Here is a 14,173-nt window from a genome sequence, read left to right as displayed (position 1 = left end):
AATGTGGGGAAATTAATGTGGGGGAGGGGGTGAAGGTGGGGGGGGGTGCGTGTATCAGATCAGAAATTTTTGTTTGTGTTACTTGCTCAATTTACCCTTATTAACTTAGTTATTGAATGTTTTTTTAGCATATTAAATACTGTTAAAACAAACAATGAACAGGTTAAAGAGAGGGCTGATGCATTTCCTTCTCCTTTGACTCGGGCTTGTGAGCAAAGAATCATTAAAATTCAAGTTGACACAGATTTTTGAATAAAAGCAACAGCATTAAAAATCTCGCCACCCCCCCCCCCTCTATCTTCAAAATCTTTGATTCATTTGTAAGAGAACAGAGTGAAAACTGTAATACAAGACCCAGTTTTACAAAAAAAAATATGTTTTGAAAATCTCAAAGAGAATAAAAATTAAAAAAACATAAATTACAATGAAGGAAAAAATAAAACCTTAAACAAACAGAGACTAAATGAGGATCAAGTCGGTCTTAAGACGAAAAAAGATTTGAAAGAATAAAATTAGGGCTGCTGCCCCCTTAATCCTTATAGTGGTTGTATCACTTGCTCTGCATCAAATGAGCCACTTCACAAGTTCTTACAAACCCTCCTTTCCTATGAAACGGTAAGGAAAATATTAATAGTAGATGGCAGATTCTTTGTTCAACACTAGTTCAGTGCAAGTGTGTTGAAACTAAAACCTCTATCTAGAAAGCTAAAAAAATCCACCGCAAACGCCACAGCTCATAAATGTACTGGCTAGACTTTTTTTTTCTTGTCAGTTTCAAAATACAAGTAATTATAAGCTTGTATTTCCAATATTTAACTGTTGATTTCATTTAAGAATACAGGGAATTCAATATAGGCCTACAAAAAAAACAATCTTATAAAACAGTAAGGGGAAGAATGAATTGAATAAATAGAAATGAAGTAGAACTTTACTATGTCAAAATATATAGTTGTGTGAATGCTCGAACTAGTTACATACTTGAGGCGTGAGGGACGTCATGCAAAACCACAATGATTCTTTTAAATTGAATTCTCTTTTTTCGTCGTCATCAATGTACCTTTCTGGGTCGTTTGTGAAAGAATAAGGGCTGAAGCGATCAAAAAGCCAAAGAATTAGCCTGCAAATTTAGGAAAAGGAACTTAAATAATTTCTTAGACCAGACAGCTGTTCCATTTACGAAAAATTAAGCAAGAAAAACGGGTTTTAGTGTTTTTTTTAAATAAAGCAGTGAATAAATAACGACAAAATAAACACTTAATTAAAAATGCCTCCGAATATTTCGGCCGCACGTCCGGGAGACTTTCTCAACGGAAAAAAGGGAAAAACAAAAAAAAATTCTTTTTAAAAAATAACATACATCGAAACACAACAAAACTGAACGCACGAAGAGAGAGAAAATACTAAAGAAAAGAAAATAAATATAAATAAATAAATAGGAATCAAACTCACATCTTAAATAAAACTTAAATACGCCAGTGCATAGAAATTTTATTTAAGATGTGAGTTTGATTCCTACTTATGTTTATGGTTTTGTTTAGTTTTTCTTCCATTTCGACGAGGACAGCTATTGATCATATCGGTCACATACACACACATGTTATGTCACATGCACGTTTGTAATAATATTTTTCTGGTTGGTGTTCTTTTTCGTTTGTGTTAGTCATCGACAGTTGGCCTATATTGCCAATTTGAACAAAAAAAAAGCTAAACTCAGTGTTTAACTTAGTGTTAAATATTACGATATAGATTACAGGCATTAGAAGGAGGATGGCTAGGGTTCAATTAACTGAAAGATAACAAAAGAAAATATATTACATAAGAGTTTTTTGGATGGGAATAAAGTATTTGGTCAAGTTCCGCTAAAGTACCTTGGGATTATTACTGATGAAAATTTATCATTTAAGTAGCATGTAAAAGCTATAAGTAAAATATTATCGTGGAATTTAGGGATTATCCGTAAATTAAAACACTTTTTTCCTTCATATATTTTAGGGTTATTGTATTTTCTCTGATACATCCGCATATTTTGCACTGTTTGTCTGTACGGCTTGGTACTTTCCCCTCAATACTTCGCCCAATACGTGTACTGCAGAATAATGCTATTAGATCGTTTTGTGGAATAGGGAACCGAGTTTCGGTCAGGTCAACGTGTAGCATAGCTATTATATTGCCTGCAGCTGGATCGCGTGATTTTTTTTACACTGGTTTTTATGTACAAGTATTGGGTGCCTTCCAGACTGTTTAACAGGGATATTTCGGGAAAGGTCCAATGTTCATTGATACGAAACTCGGACAAGTGGAGATACTGAGATTTCTCATCTAGTTTCTAGTAGGACTGCTTTTTCAGTTATTTATAGAGGGGCTAAGCTGTGGAATAAGCTTGTCCCAAGTACCAAGGAATTACCCATTATTCAATTTAAATTTGAGCCTCGTATGGGGTTGCTTGATAAGCATACCTTGGAAACAGATTGAGATTGATGGACTTAAATTTGACAGTAATTGTTTATTTATTTTTTTTTTATTTCGGGATCATGATATTATGTTCTTTTATTGTGTATGAATTATTTAAGTAAGTTTTTTTCGGTACACGGTTTTACCCCTCTGCTTATTATAGATTATACTTGTTTTTTTTTGTTTTTTTTCTTTGTTTAAATTTTTTCTTCTATTTTTTTTTTTTATTTTCTGTTAGTAGCACACCCTCGCAAGCAACGCTTTTGGTGTGATATCAATTGATTTCGTCTCTTCTTTTTGGATAATAAATTGCTATTACTACTAACTATTACTATGATTTAAAGTCATAGGAGATCTTAAATTAACAAGACATCCTTGAAAATTTTCAAAACATCTCATGACCATTCCACGCTTTCATTTCCAGTTTTAGATATTTGTTTTTATTTTTCCACGTAGCAGGAGAAAAGGTATCTTTACTTTTTAATGCATTTAAAGATTGAAGGGTCTTTCATGAATTATGTTTGGCATTCATACCGTTTTTCCAAAGCAATAAGTGTCTAAAGCAGCTCTCTTTTCTATTGACTAAATAAAAAAAAAATGAAAAAAAACAATTCTTTGCATAAGAAAGTAATTGGCTGATTTAAATGAGTAGAAAGCTATCTTATACCCCCATGTGGCACCCCTGCTGCCACCTATAACTTTTTTGCACCCCAAATAAGGGCATAGCCTCCCTAGGGAGAATGATTGCGTAATCGGTCAATGACCTCTTTTTCCAAGGTCGATTTATTTGAAGTTTCTATGCGTAATAACTCCGGAACGAAGGTTGCACATGCGCATTGAATTCTAACGGGAACAATGTTATTGATCTAGGACTCGAGGGTCAAGTGAATTTCCGAGAACTTGATTGCGTAATCGATCGTGAATGTCATGGGATCCAGAAATAGTATTTGTTATTGTTGCTCTCGAGCCAAATGTTATGACTTTCCCGGAAACAGTTAGATCACGTGTTTCCTTCTCAGCCAATCAGCGAGTCGGATACATCCTCCTTCTAAACCAATCAGGGGGCTGGTTACATAGTAGCGGCGGAGGGAATATAAAGAATGCAATGTGATTAAATTATCAGAAAGTATTTTGACACAATGGAAACAACAATGGATAATATTGATGAATTAGAAGCCTTGGCAACTACAATTTACCATGTAAGTTCCGTTTTAGTACATTTTCAAATAAAATTATTTTCCTTGGACACCCTCCAGTATATTCAGCTAAAACGTAAACATATTCCTTTACCTGAAACCCCCCCCCCCCCAAACCTTACAAACATCATTATAATCAATGGAAAACATAAAATATACCCTAACCCCCTCCCACCATTGTTTTACAATCCCAAATTATCGCAAAAAGAAATAATTTTCTTTCGAGAAATTATAGCCTTTCTCTATTGTGATTTAAAGTGTCTACTGACTTCCGTCACTGTTGTTATTAACCTAGCCTGGTTTTGACATAATGCTCTACGCGAGGTTAAAATTAGCTGTCACCCTTTTCCTATGTGTTTACGAACGCAGCAGCCAAAGCCAAAAGGAACTGTTTCTCCGTCAAAATTAAAACACTTTGAGGCAATTGTAATAATTAGGCGCAGACGCAATGCGCTATTTTGGAGAAGAGAAACAAATTATTTTCAAGCTTTCTTTCGATAAAGTTTCTTTTATATTCCCGGGAGGGGAGCGTGACTCCAGGATTTTTTGATGGGGAGTGGGTTAGCACGTTTAATAGTGACAAAATAGAAATGAAAGATTGTTTTTACCATAATTGTCTTCAACTTCAGTGTCTAACCATTTCTCTTTGATATTTTAGTGATTTTAGCTATAGCATTTGAATAAAAGGTAGTAAAATATATTCTTTTTTGATATGCCTTTCGCTTGAATATATCGCAAGATTAACTCAATGAGAGGGATGGCTTAATTTTCCTAAATTTGGGGCCGGGAGGGGAGCGTGAGTTTCGTAACCTTGTATTTTTCAGAGAGCCGGTGAAAGAGATTATTTTCAAATTAAGTTTAACAATATATTTAGAACATTATGTGAAAGGGGGAGGGCAATGCCTTCAATTCTACCGCCATCAGTGTAAAATGAAAACAAACAGTGCTGGGCTAGAAAAGTCTTTGGGAGTTGCATGTAGCTAATATTATGTATAAATTGAATAGCATTTTAACCTATGTTTGCAAAATATAGGCCTACAGGTCGATGGGTTAACGATATAATTTAAAGCCTACAGACCGGAAAATTTAATATTTTTCTAAATAGTAAAAATAAAAACAATGATTCCTATCCTATGGCTATAGACTACTGATTGTCTAATAAAAACTTTTGATTTCTAAGCCTAATATATTTCTCGCGAAATTTTTACTTTTTGCTTTACTGAAAAGAGATAAATGCTTCTTACTTCAGTGTCTAACCATTTCTCTTCGAAATTTAGCGATTTTAGCTATAACAATTTTCCTAAATTTAGGGGCGGGGGCGTGAATCCATGATTTTTGTGGGGGAGGGGGTTAGCACTTTTAATAGTGACAAAATAGAAATGAAATTTAATTTAAACACTTTTTTTTTTGGATATAATAATGTTTGGTGTGATTGACACAGAATATATTGGTCTGAAATATTCCGCAACTGGCATTATATTCGAAGCAGCTTTCTTACTCCTAGACAATCAACGACGTGAAATTCATTGCTATAAATGGAACATCAGATACAATATGTATGAGTACAAGAAAAACAGATGGAGTCCAACACTAAATTTTATAAATCGAAATGGCTTTTACGCTAAAACCATACGACCACATAATGAAAATGGCTATGAAATAAAACATATACAAGAGGAAATTCAGGAAATATGCAGTTTTTTCGGTGTGCAAGCTGTTTATGTTAAGGGAAACATGCCAACTGATAAACTCTTACTAGAAAAATGTGATAAAAACATAGCATTATTCAATTTAGAAGACTTCAAATGTGAGAAATACCTGCATTCAGTCCATGACCCAGAAGATGAAGTTAGATATTTCGCTAAATGGATACCGGAAAAGATACTTGACATGGAAAAATGCATCAGATATCCAAAGTCCTAAACTTGCTCCTCCTCATATCAAATGGATTAAGCTTCTTTTTTTTTAAATATGTCATTATTTTTTTCAAATGTTTTAAATATGTTTAAGCAATAAATATCTTAAGCCTCAACCATTTTTATTCTTTAGAATAGTCCATCGCCATGAAAATTATACTTTCAGATTCAACATAACAGGGAACACACTTTCAAGTTCAGCATGTTGGAGAACCCTAAATAGTCATCCATAAAAAGGTAAGTTAACTCTAAAAGGTTAAAGAATTTTTCTGAAATTATCAAGCCTCAACCGTTTTTATTCTTTAGAATAGTCCATCGCCATGAAAATTAGACCTTCAGATTCAACATGCCAGGGAACACACTTTCAAGTTCAGCATGTTGGAGAACCCTAAATAGTCATCCATAAAAAGGTAAGTTAACACTAAAAGGTTAAAGAATTTTTCTGAAATTATCAAGCCTCAACCGTTTTTATTCTTTAGAATAGTCCATCGCCACGAAAATTAGACTTTGAGATTCAACATGCCAGGGAACACACTTTCAAGTTCAGCATGTTGGAGAACCCTAAATAGTCATCCATAAAAAGGTAAGTTAACTCTAAAAGGTTAAAGAATTTTTCCGAAATTATCAAGCCTCAACCGTTTTTATTCTGTAGAATAGTCCATCGCCATGAAAATTAGACCTTCAGATTCAACATGCCAGGGAACACACTTTCAAGTTCAGCATGTTGGAGAACCCTAAATAGTCATCCATAAAAAGGTAAGTTAACCCTAAAAGGTTAAAGAATTTTTCTGAAATTATCAAGCCTCAACCGTTTTTATTCTTTAGAATAGTCCATCGCCACGAAAATTAGACTTTCAGATTCAACATGCCAGGGAGCACACTTTCAAGTTCAGCATGTTGGAGAACCCCAAATAGTCATCCATAAAAAGGTAAGTTAACCCTAAAAGGTTAAAGAATTTTTCTGAAATTACACTTTCAGATCCAGTATGTCAGGGGACACACTTTCAGGTTCAGCATGTAGGAGAACCCTAAATGCTCATCCCTAAAAAGGTAAGTTACCCCTAAATGGTTAAAGAGTTTTTCTATTTATGCAGAGTTTCAACTAGCTATGGCTAAGTTTGTTAAAGACAAACTATTTTCTTGCGAAAACACACAAAATCAGAAAAAATGTTCAATGTTCCTTTAGTACCTACGCAATTAGACTAAAAATGAAGATATTTTTGCAGAGTTTCAACTAGCTATGGTTATGTTTTCTAAAGACACGCTATTTTTTCGAGAAAACACACAAAATCACAAAAAAAATGTTAAATGTTTCTTTAGTACATACTCATATAGACTAAAAATGAAGATATTTATGCAGAGTTTCAACTAGCTATGGCTATGTTTGCTAAAGACAATCTATTTTCTTGCGAAAACCCACAAAATCAGAAAAAATGTTCAATGTTCCTTTAGTACCTACGCAATTAGACTAAAAATGAAGATATTTATGCAGAGTTTCAACTAGCTATGGCTAAGGTTGCTGAAGACAAGCTATTTTCTTGCGAAAACACACAAAATCAGAAAAAATGTTCAATGTTCCTTTAGTACCTAAACAATTGGACTAAAAATAAAGATATTTATGTAGAGTTTCAACTAGCTATGGCTAAGTTTACTAAAGACAAGATATTTTCTTCCGAAAACACACAAACTCAGAAAAAATGTTCAATGTTCCTTTAGTACCTACACAATTAGACTAAAAATGAAGATATTTATGAAGAGTTTCAACTAGCTATGTCTAAGTTTTCTAATGACAAGCTATTTTCTTGCGAAAACACACAAAATCAGAAAAAATGTTCAATGTTCCTTTAGTACCTACTAAATTAGACTAAAAGTGAAGTTATTTATGCAGAGTTTCAACTAGCTATGTCTAAGTTTGCTAAAGACAAGCTATTTTCTCGCTAAAACACACAAAATCATAAAAAAAAAAATTTCAATGTTTCTATAGTACCTAGGCAATTATGCTGAAATGAATATATATATTCAGAGTTTCAACTATGTATGGCTAAGTTTGCTAAAGACAAGCTATTTTCTTGCGAAAACACACAAAATCAGAAAAAATGTTCAATGTTCCTTTAGTATCTACGCAATTAGGCTTAAATGAAGATATTTAAGCAGAGTTTCAACTAGCTATGGCTAAGTTTGCTAAAGACAAGCTATTTTCTTGTGAAAACACACAAAATCAGAAAAAATGATCAATGTTCCTTTAGTACCTACGCAATTAGACTAAAAATGAAGATATTTATGAAGAGTTTAAAATATCTATGGATAAGTTTGCTAAAGACAAGCTATTTTCTTGAGAAAACACACAAAATAATAAAAAAGGTTCTATTTTAATTTATTAAATACACAATTATAATAAAATTTAAGATATTTATGAAGAGTATCAACTAACAATGGCTAAGTTTACTAAAGACAAGCTATTTTCTTGCGAAAACACACAAAATCAGAAAAAATGTTCAATGTTCCTTTAGTACCTACCCAATTAGGCTTAAATGAAGATATTTATGCAGAGTTTCAACTAGCTATGGCTATGTTTGCTAAAGACAAGATATTTTCTTGTGAAAACACACAAAATCTGAAAAAATTATCAATGTTCCTTTAGTACCTACACAATTAGACTAAAAATGAAGATATTTATGCAGAGTTTCAACTATCTATGGCTAAGTTTGCTAAAGACGAGCTATTTTCTTGTGAAAACACACAAAATCAGAAAAAATGATCAATGTTCCTTTAGTACCTACGCAATTAGACTAAAAATAAAGATATATATGCAGAGTTTCAACTAGCTATGGCTAAGTTTGCTAAAGACAAGCTATTTTCTTGCGAAAACACACAAAATCAGAAAAAATGTTCAAGGTTCCTTTAGTACCTACAAAATTAGACTAAAAATTAAGATATTTATGTAGAGTTTCAACTAGCTATGGCTAAGTTTACTAAAGACAAGCTATTTTCTTGCGAAAACACACAAAATCAGAAAAAATGTTATATTTTCATTTAGTACCTACAAATTTTTGCTTATATTTAGTTATTTATGCAGAGTTTCAACTAGCTATGGCTAAGTTTGCTAAAGACAAGCTATTTTCTTGCGAAAACACACAAAATCAGAAAAAAAAATGTTCAATGTTCCTCTAGTACCTACGCAATTAGGCTGAAATGAAGATATATATGCAGAGTTTCAACTAGCTATGGCTAAGTTTGCTAAAGACAAGCTATTTTCTTGCGAAAACACACAAAATCAGAAAGAATATTGTTAGGTTAGATTAAGTTAGATTAGGTTAGGTTAGCCTACGTACGCACGCATATAGGTTAGGTTAGGTTGGATTAAGTTAGGTTAGGTTAAGTTAGGTTAGGTTAGATTAAGTTAGGTTAGGTTAAGTTAGGTTAGGATAGGTTAGATTAAGTTAGGTTAGGCTAAGTTAGGTTAGGCTAGGTTAGCCTACGTACGCGCGCGTACTTGTCTTTAGTAAACTTAGCCATAGCTAGTTGAAACTGTGCATAAATATCTTCATTTTTAACCTAGTTTCGTGGTTACTAAAGAAACATTGAACATTTTTTCTGAGTTTGTGTGTTTTCGCAAGAAAATAGTTTGTCTTTAGCATAATTATCCATAGATAGTTGAAACTCTGCATAAATATCTTAATTTTTAGTCTAATAACGTAAGTACTAGAGGATCATTAACTATTTTTTCTGATTTTGTGTGTTTTCGCAAGAAAATAGCTTGTCTTTAGCAAACTTAGCCATAGCTAGTTGAAACTCTGCATAAATAACTTCATTTTTAGTCTAATTGCGTAGGTACTAGAGGAACATTGAAATTTTTTTTGGGATTTTGTTTGTTTTCGCTAGTAAATAGATTGTATTTAGCCAACTTAGCCATAGATATTTTACACTCTGCATAGATATCTTCATTTTTAGTCTAATTGCGTAGGTACTAAAGTAACATTAATCATTTTTTCTGATTTTGTGTGTTTTTCGCAAGAAATAGTTTGTCTTTAGCAAACATAGCCATAGCTAGTTGAAACTCTACATAAATAGAGAAATTCTTTAACCATTTAGGGTTAACTTACCTTTTTAGGGATGAGCATTTAGGGTTCTCCTACATGCTGAACCTGGAAGTGTGTCCCCTGACATACTGGATCTGAAAGTGTAATTTCAGAAAAATTCTTTAACCTTTTAGGGTTAACTTACCTTTTTAGGGATGACTATTTAGGGTTCTCCAAAATGCTGAACTTGAAAGTGCGTTCCCTGACATGTTGAATCTGAAAGTCTAATTTTCGTGGCGATTGACTATTCTAAAGAATAAAAACGGTTGAGGCTTGATAATTTCAGAAAAATTCTTTAACCTTTTAGGGTTAACTTACCTTTTTATGGATGACTATTTAGGGTTCTCCAACAAGCTGAACTTGAAAGTGTGTTCCCTGTCATGTTGAATCTGAAGGTCTAATTTTCATGGCGATGGACTATTCTAAAGAATAAAAACGGTTGAGGCTTGATAATTTCGGAAAAATTCTTTAACCTTTTAGAGTTAACTTACCTTTTTATGGATGACTATTTAGGGTTCTCCAACATGCTGAACTTGAAATTGTGTTCCCTGGCATGTTGAATCTGAAGGTCTTATTTTCGTGGCGATGGACTATTCTAAAGAATAAAAACGTCTCAGGCTTAAGATAATTTCAGAAAAATTCTTTAACCTTTTAGAGTTAACTTACCTTTATAGGGTTGACTATTTAGGGTTCTCCAACATGCTGAACTTGAAAGTGTGTTCCCTGTCATGTTGAATCTGAAAGTATAATTTTCATGGCGATGGACTATTCTAAAGAATAAAAATGGTTGAGGCTTAAGATATTTATTGCTTAAACATATTTAAAACATTTGAAAAAAATAATGACGTATTTAAAAAAAAAAGAAGCTTAATCCATTTGATATGAGGAGGAGCAAGTTTAGGACTTTGGATATCTGATGCATTTTTCCATGTCAGGTATCTTTTCCGGTATCCATTTAGCGAAATATCTAACTTCATCTTCTGGGTCATGGACTGAATGCAGGTATTTCCCACATTTGAAGTCTTCTAAATTGAATAATGCTATGTTTTTATCACATTTTTCTAGTAAGAGTTTATCAGTTGGCACGTTTCCCTTAACATAAACAGCTTGCACACCAAAAAAACTGCATATTTCCTGAATTTCCTCTTGTACATGTTTTATTTCATAGACATTTTCATTAGGTGGTCGTATTTTTTTAGCTTAAAATCAATTTCGATTTATAAAATTTAGTGTTGGACTCCATCTGTTTTTATCGTACTTATACATATTGTATCTTATGTTCAATTCATATCAATGAATTTCACGTCGTTGATTGTCTAGGAGTAAGAAAGCTGCATCGAATATAATGCCAGCTGCGGAATATTTCAGACCAATATATTCTGTGTCAATCACACCAAACATTATTATATCTGAAAAAAAAAGTGTTTAAATTAAATTTCATTTCTATTTTGTCACTATTAAAAGTGCTAATCCCCTCCCCAACAAAATTCATGGATTCACGCCCCCTCCCCTAAATTTAGGAAAATTGTTATAGCTAAAATCGCTAAATTTCGAAGAGAAATGGTTAGACACTGAAGTAAGAAACAATTATCTTTTCATTTCTATTTTGTCACTATTAAAAGTGCTAACCCCCCCCCCCAAAAAAAAATCATGGATTCACGCCCCCTCCCCTAAATTTAGGAAAATTGTTATAGCTAAAATCGCTAAATTTCGAAGAGAAATGGTTAGACACTGAAGTAAGAAACATTTATCTCTTTTCAGTAAAGCAAAAAGTAAAAATTTCGCGAGAAATATAATAGGCTTAGAAATCAAACGTTTTTATTAGACAATCAGTAGTCTATAGCCATAGGATAGGAATCATTGTTTCTATTTTTACCATTTAGAAAAATATTAAATTTTCCGGTCTATAGGCTTTAAATTAGATCGTTAACCCATCGACCTGTAGGCATATATTTTGCAAACATAGGTTAAAATGCTATTCAATTTATACATAATATTAGCTACATGCAACTCCCAAAGACTTTTCTAGCCCAGCACTGTTTGTTTTCATTTTACACTGATGGCGGTAGAATTGAAGGCATTGCCCTCCCCCCTTTCACATAATGTTCTAAATATATTGTTAAACTTAATTTGAAAATAATCTCTTTCACCGGCTCTCTGACAAATACAAGGTTACGAAACTCACGCTCCCCTCCCGGCCCCAAATTTAGGAAAATTAAGCCATCCCTCTCATTGAGTTAATCTTGCGATATATTCAAGCGAAAGGCATATCAATAAAGAATATATCTTACTACCTTTTATTCAAATGCTATAGCTAAAATCACTAAAATATCAAAGAGAAATGGTTAGACACTGAAGTTGAAGACAATTATGGTAAAAACAATCTTTCATTTCTATTTTGTCACTATTAAAAGTGCTAACCCACTCCCCAGCAAAAAATCCTGGATTCACGCTCCCCTCCCGGGAATATAAAAGAAACTTTATCGAAAGAAAGCTTGAAAATAATGTTTCTCTTCTCCAAAATAGCGCATTGCGTCTGCGCCTAATTATTACAATTGCCTCAAAGTGTTTTAATTTTGACGGAGAAACAGTTCCTTTTGACTTTGGCTGCTGCGTTCGTAAACACATAGGAAAAGGGTGACAGCTAATTTTAACCTCGCGTAGAGCATTATGTCAAAACCAGGTTAGGTTAATAACAACAGTGACGGAAGTCAGTAGACACTTTAAATCACAATAGAGAAAGGCTATAATTTCTCGAAAGAAAATTATTCCTTTTTGCGAGAATTTGGGATTGTAAAACAATGGTGGGAGGGGGTTAGGGTATATTTTATGTTTTCCATTGATTATAATGATGTTTGTAAGGTTTGGGGGGGGGGGGGGTTGGGGGAAAATTAAAAAATTAAATTTTTATAGTAAAAAAATGGAGCATTTACAAGTAAAAAAATTTTATTTTAAAATTTACAAAAAAGGAAATTAAATGGTAAATTTTATTTGCCAAGGCTTCTAATTCATCAATATTATCCATTGTTGTTTCCATTGTGTCAAAATACTTTCTGATAATTTAATCACATTGCATTCTTTATATTCCCTCCGCCGCTAATATGTAACCAGCCCTCTGATTGGCTGAGAAGGAGGATGTATCCGACTCGCTGATTGGCTGAGAAGGAAATACGTGATCTAACTGTTTCCGGGAAAGTCATAACATTTGGCTCGAGAGCAACAACAACAAATACTATTTCTGGATCCCATGACATTCACGATCGATTACGCAATCAAGTTCTCGGAAATTCACTTCCCCCTCGAGTCCTAGATCAATAACATTGTTCCCGTTAGAATTCAATGCGCATGTGCAACCTTCGTTCCGGAGTTATTACACATAGAAACATCAAATAAATCGACCTTGGAAAAAGAGGTCATTGACCGATTACGCAATCATTCTCCCTAGGGAGGCTATGCCCTTATTTGGGGTGCAAAAAAGTTATAGGTGGCAGCAGGGGTGCCACATGGGGGTATAAGATAGCTTCCTACTTAAATGAATAAACTTTATCCACATATATAAAGGGGGGATTTCGCCTTCAACCCCGCGTTAGTCACATCGAATTTGACTTTACTATAATGAACACATTAGACATTTCCAAACTTTTTTTTTTTTTTTTTTTTTTTTTTTTTTTATCACAACGTCATGAGAACGAAGGTGTTACTCGGATTTATTGGCTGTAATATATAAAGTTTCAGTAAAACGGTTTAAATTTTAGGTCAGATATATTGATGGGGGAAAGGTAAATAAAATACTTACAACCATACCTAATTTATATATCTAATTCTAACTGTAAGAAATACATGAAAATGAATATATTTTAAAGTGCTACTAAGCTGAAATTTAGAGAATCAAATTAAAATGGATTTAAAAATAAAGAATCATCATTTCTCTCAAATAATAGACACAAAATGAAAAGTAAGAAATTTAAAGTTAAAATTTTTAAATAAATTTCAAGTGACGTAAACTTAGAACTAGCCGAAATACTAGGACGGTGCCAACTGCTTTAACGATTCACATGTGCAAATATTAGAAGAAAAGAGTGAGGATATCGTAGCTACTTACGCGGTTACAAAGTATGCTGCTAAGATACAGGCCCAGACATCATTTTCCAGAACAGTCAGGAACTTGAACAAAGAAGTTGGAATAACTGGTTTCTTCATTAGAATTGTAATTCCCACAAGATCGTAGTAGGGAATTGTAAAATCAACTACCGTTTCTCGTTCTCCGGTTACTGAAAGTGCGGCGAGCGCGATGTCAGCTTTCTAAAGTCATAGCAATGAATTAGCATGTCATTTTACAAAAACGAAGTTGGCTTTCTAGAAGCATAGCAACTGAATTCAATTTACAGAAATAAAAGAAAAATGGGTGTTTCTAGCGTATTTCACCAAAATTCTAGGTGCACAAATTACTACTGTTACTTTTTCCATTTTTTTTATGCCTGTCATAAAATCACTGTGGCAAAACTAAACCTTTAAGTCATCGAAAATAGCC

The 14,173-nt window shown here is 33.2% G+C and overlaps 1 protein-coding gene across 1 annotated transcript in view; it reads right to left on the bottom strand.

Moving 5' to 3' along the window:
- The window catches only part of LOC148952962 (ionotropic receptor 25a-like), a 663,783-nt gene that overhangs the window by 166,728 nt on the left and 482,882 nt on the right, over positions 1–14,173 (bottom strand). Inside the window, exons 12-13 of the mRNA XM_089088207.1 lie at positions 13,745–13,944; positions 979–1,117 (exon numbers count right to left, since the gene is read on the bottom strand). Of these exons, the coding sequence (XP_088944333.1) occupies positions 979–1,117; positions 13,745–13,944 (339 nt within the window). The remainder of the gene's footprint in view (positions 1–978; positions 1,118–13,744; positions 13,945–14,173) is intronic.

The sequence above is a fragment of the Artemia sp. Qi Xiang Cuo genome, chromosome 4 (genome assembly GCF_049724085.1).
Source record: "Artemia sp. Qi Xiang Cuo chromosome 4, ASM4972408v1, whole genome shotgun sequence".
In the NCBI taxonomy this organism is placed as follows: Eukaryota; Metazoa; Arthropoda; class Branchiopoda; order Anostraca; family Artemiidae; genus Artemia; species Artemia sp. Qi Xiang Cuo.
Note: the sequence above shows the minus strand (reverse complement) of the source record. Positions and strands in the feature narration are given on the sequence as shown.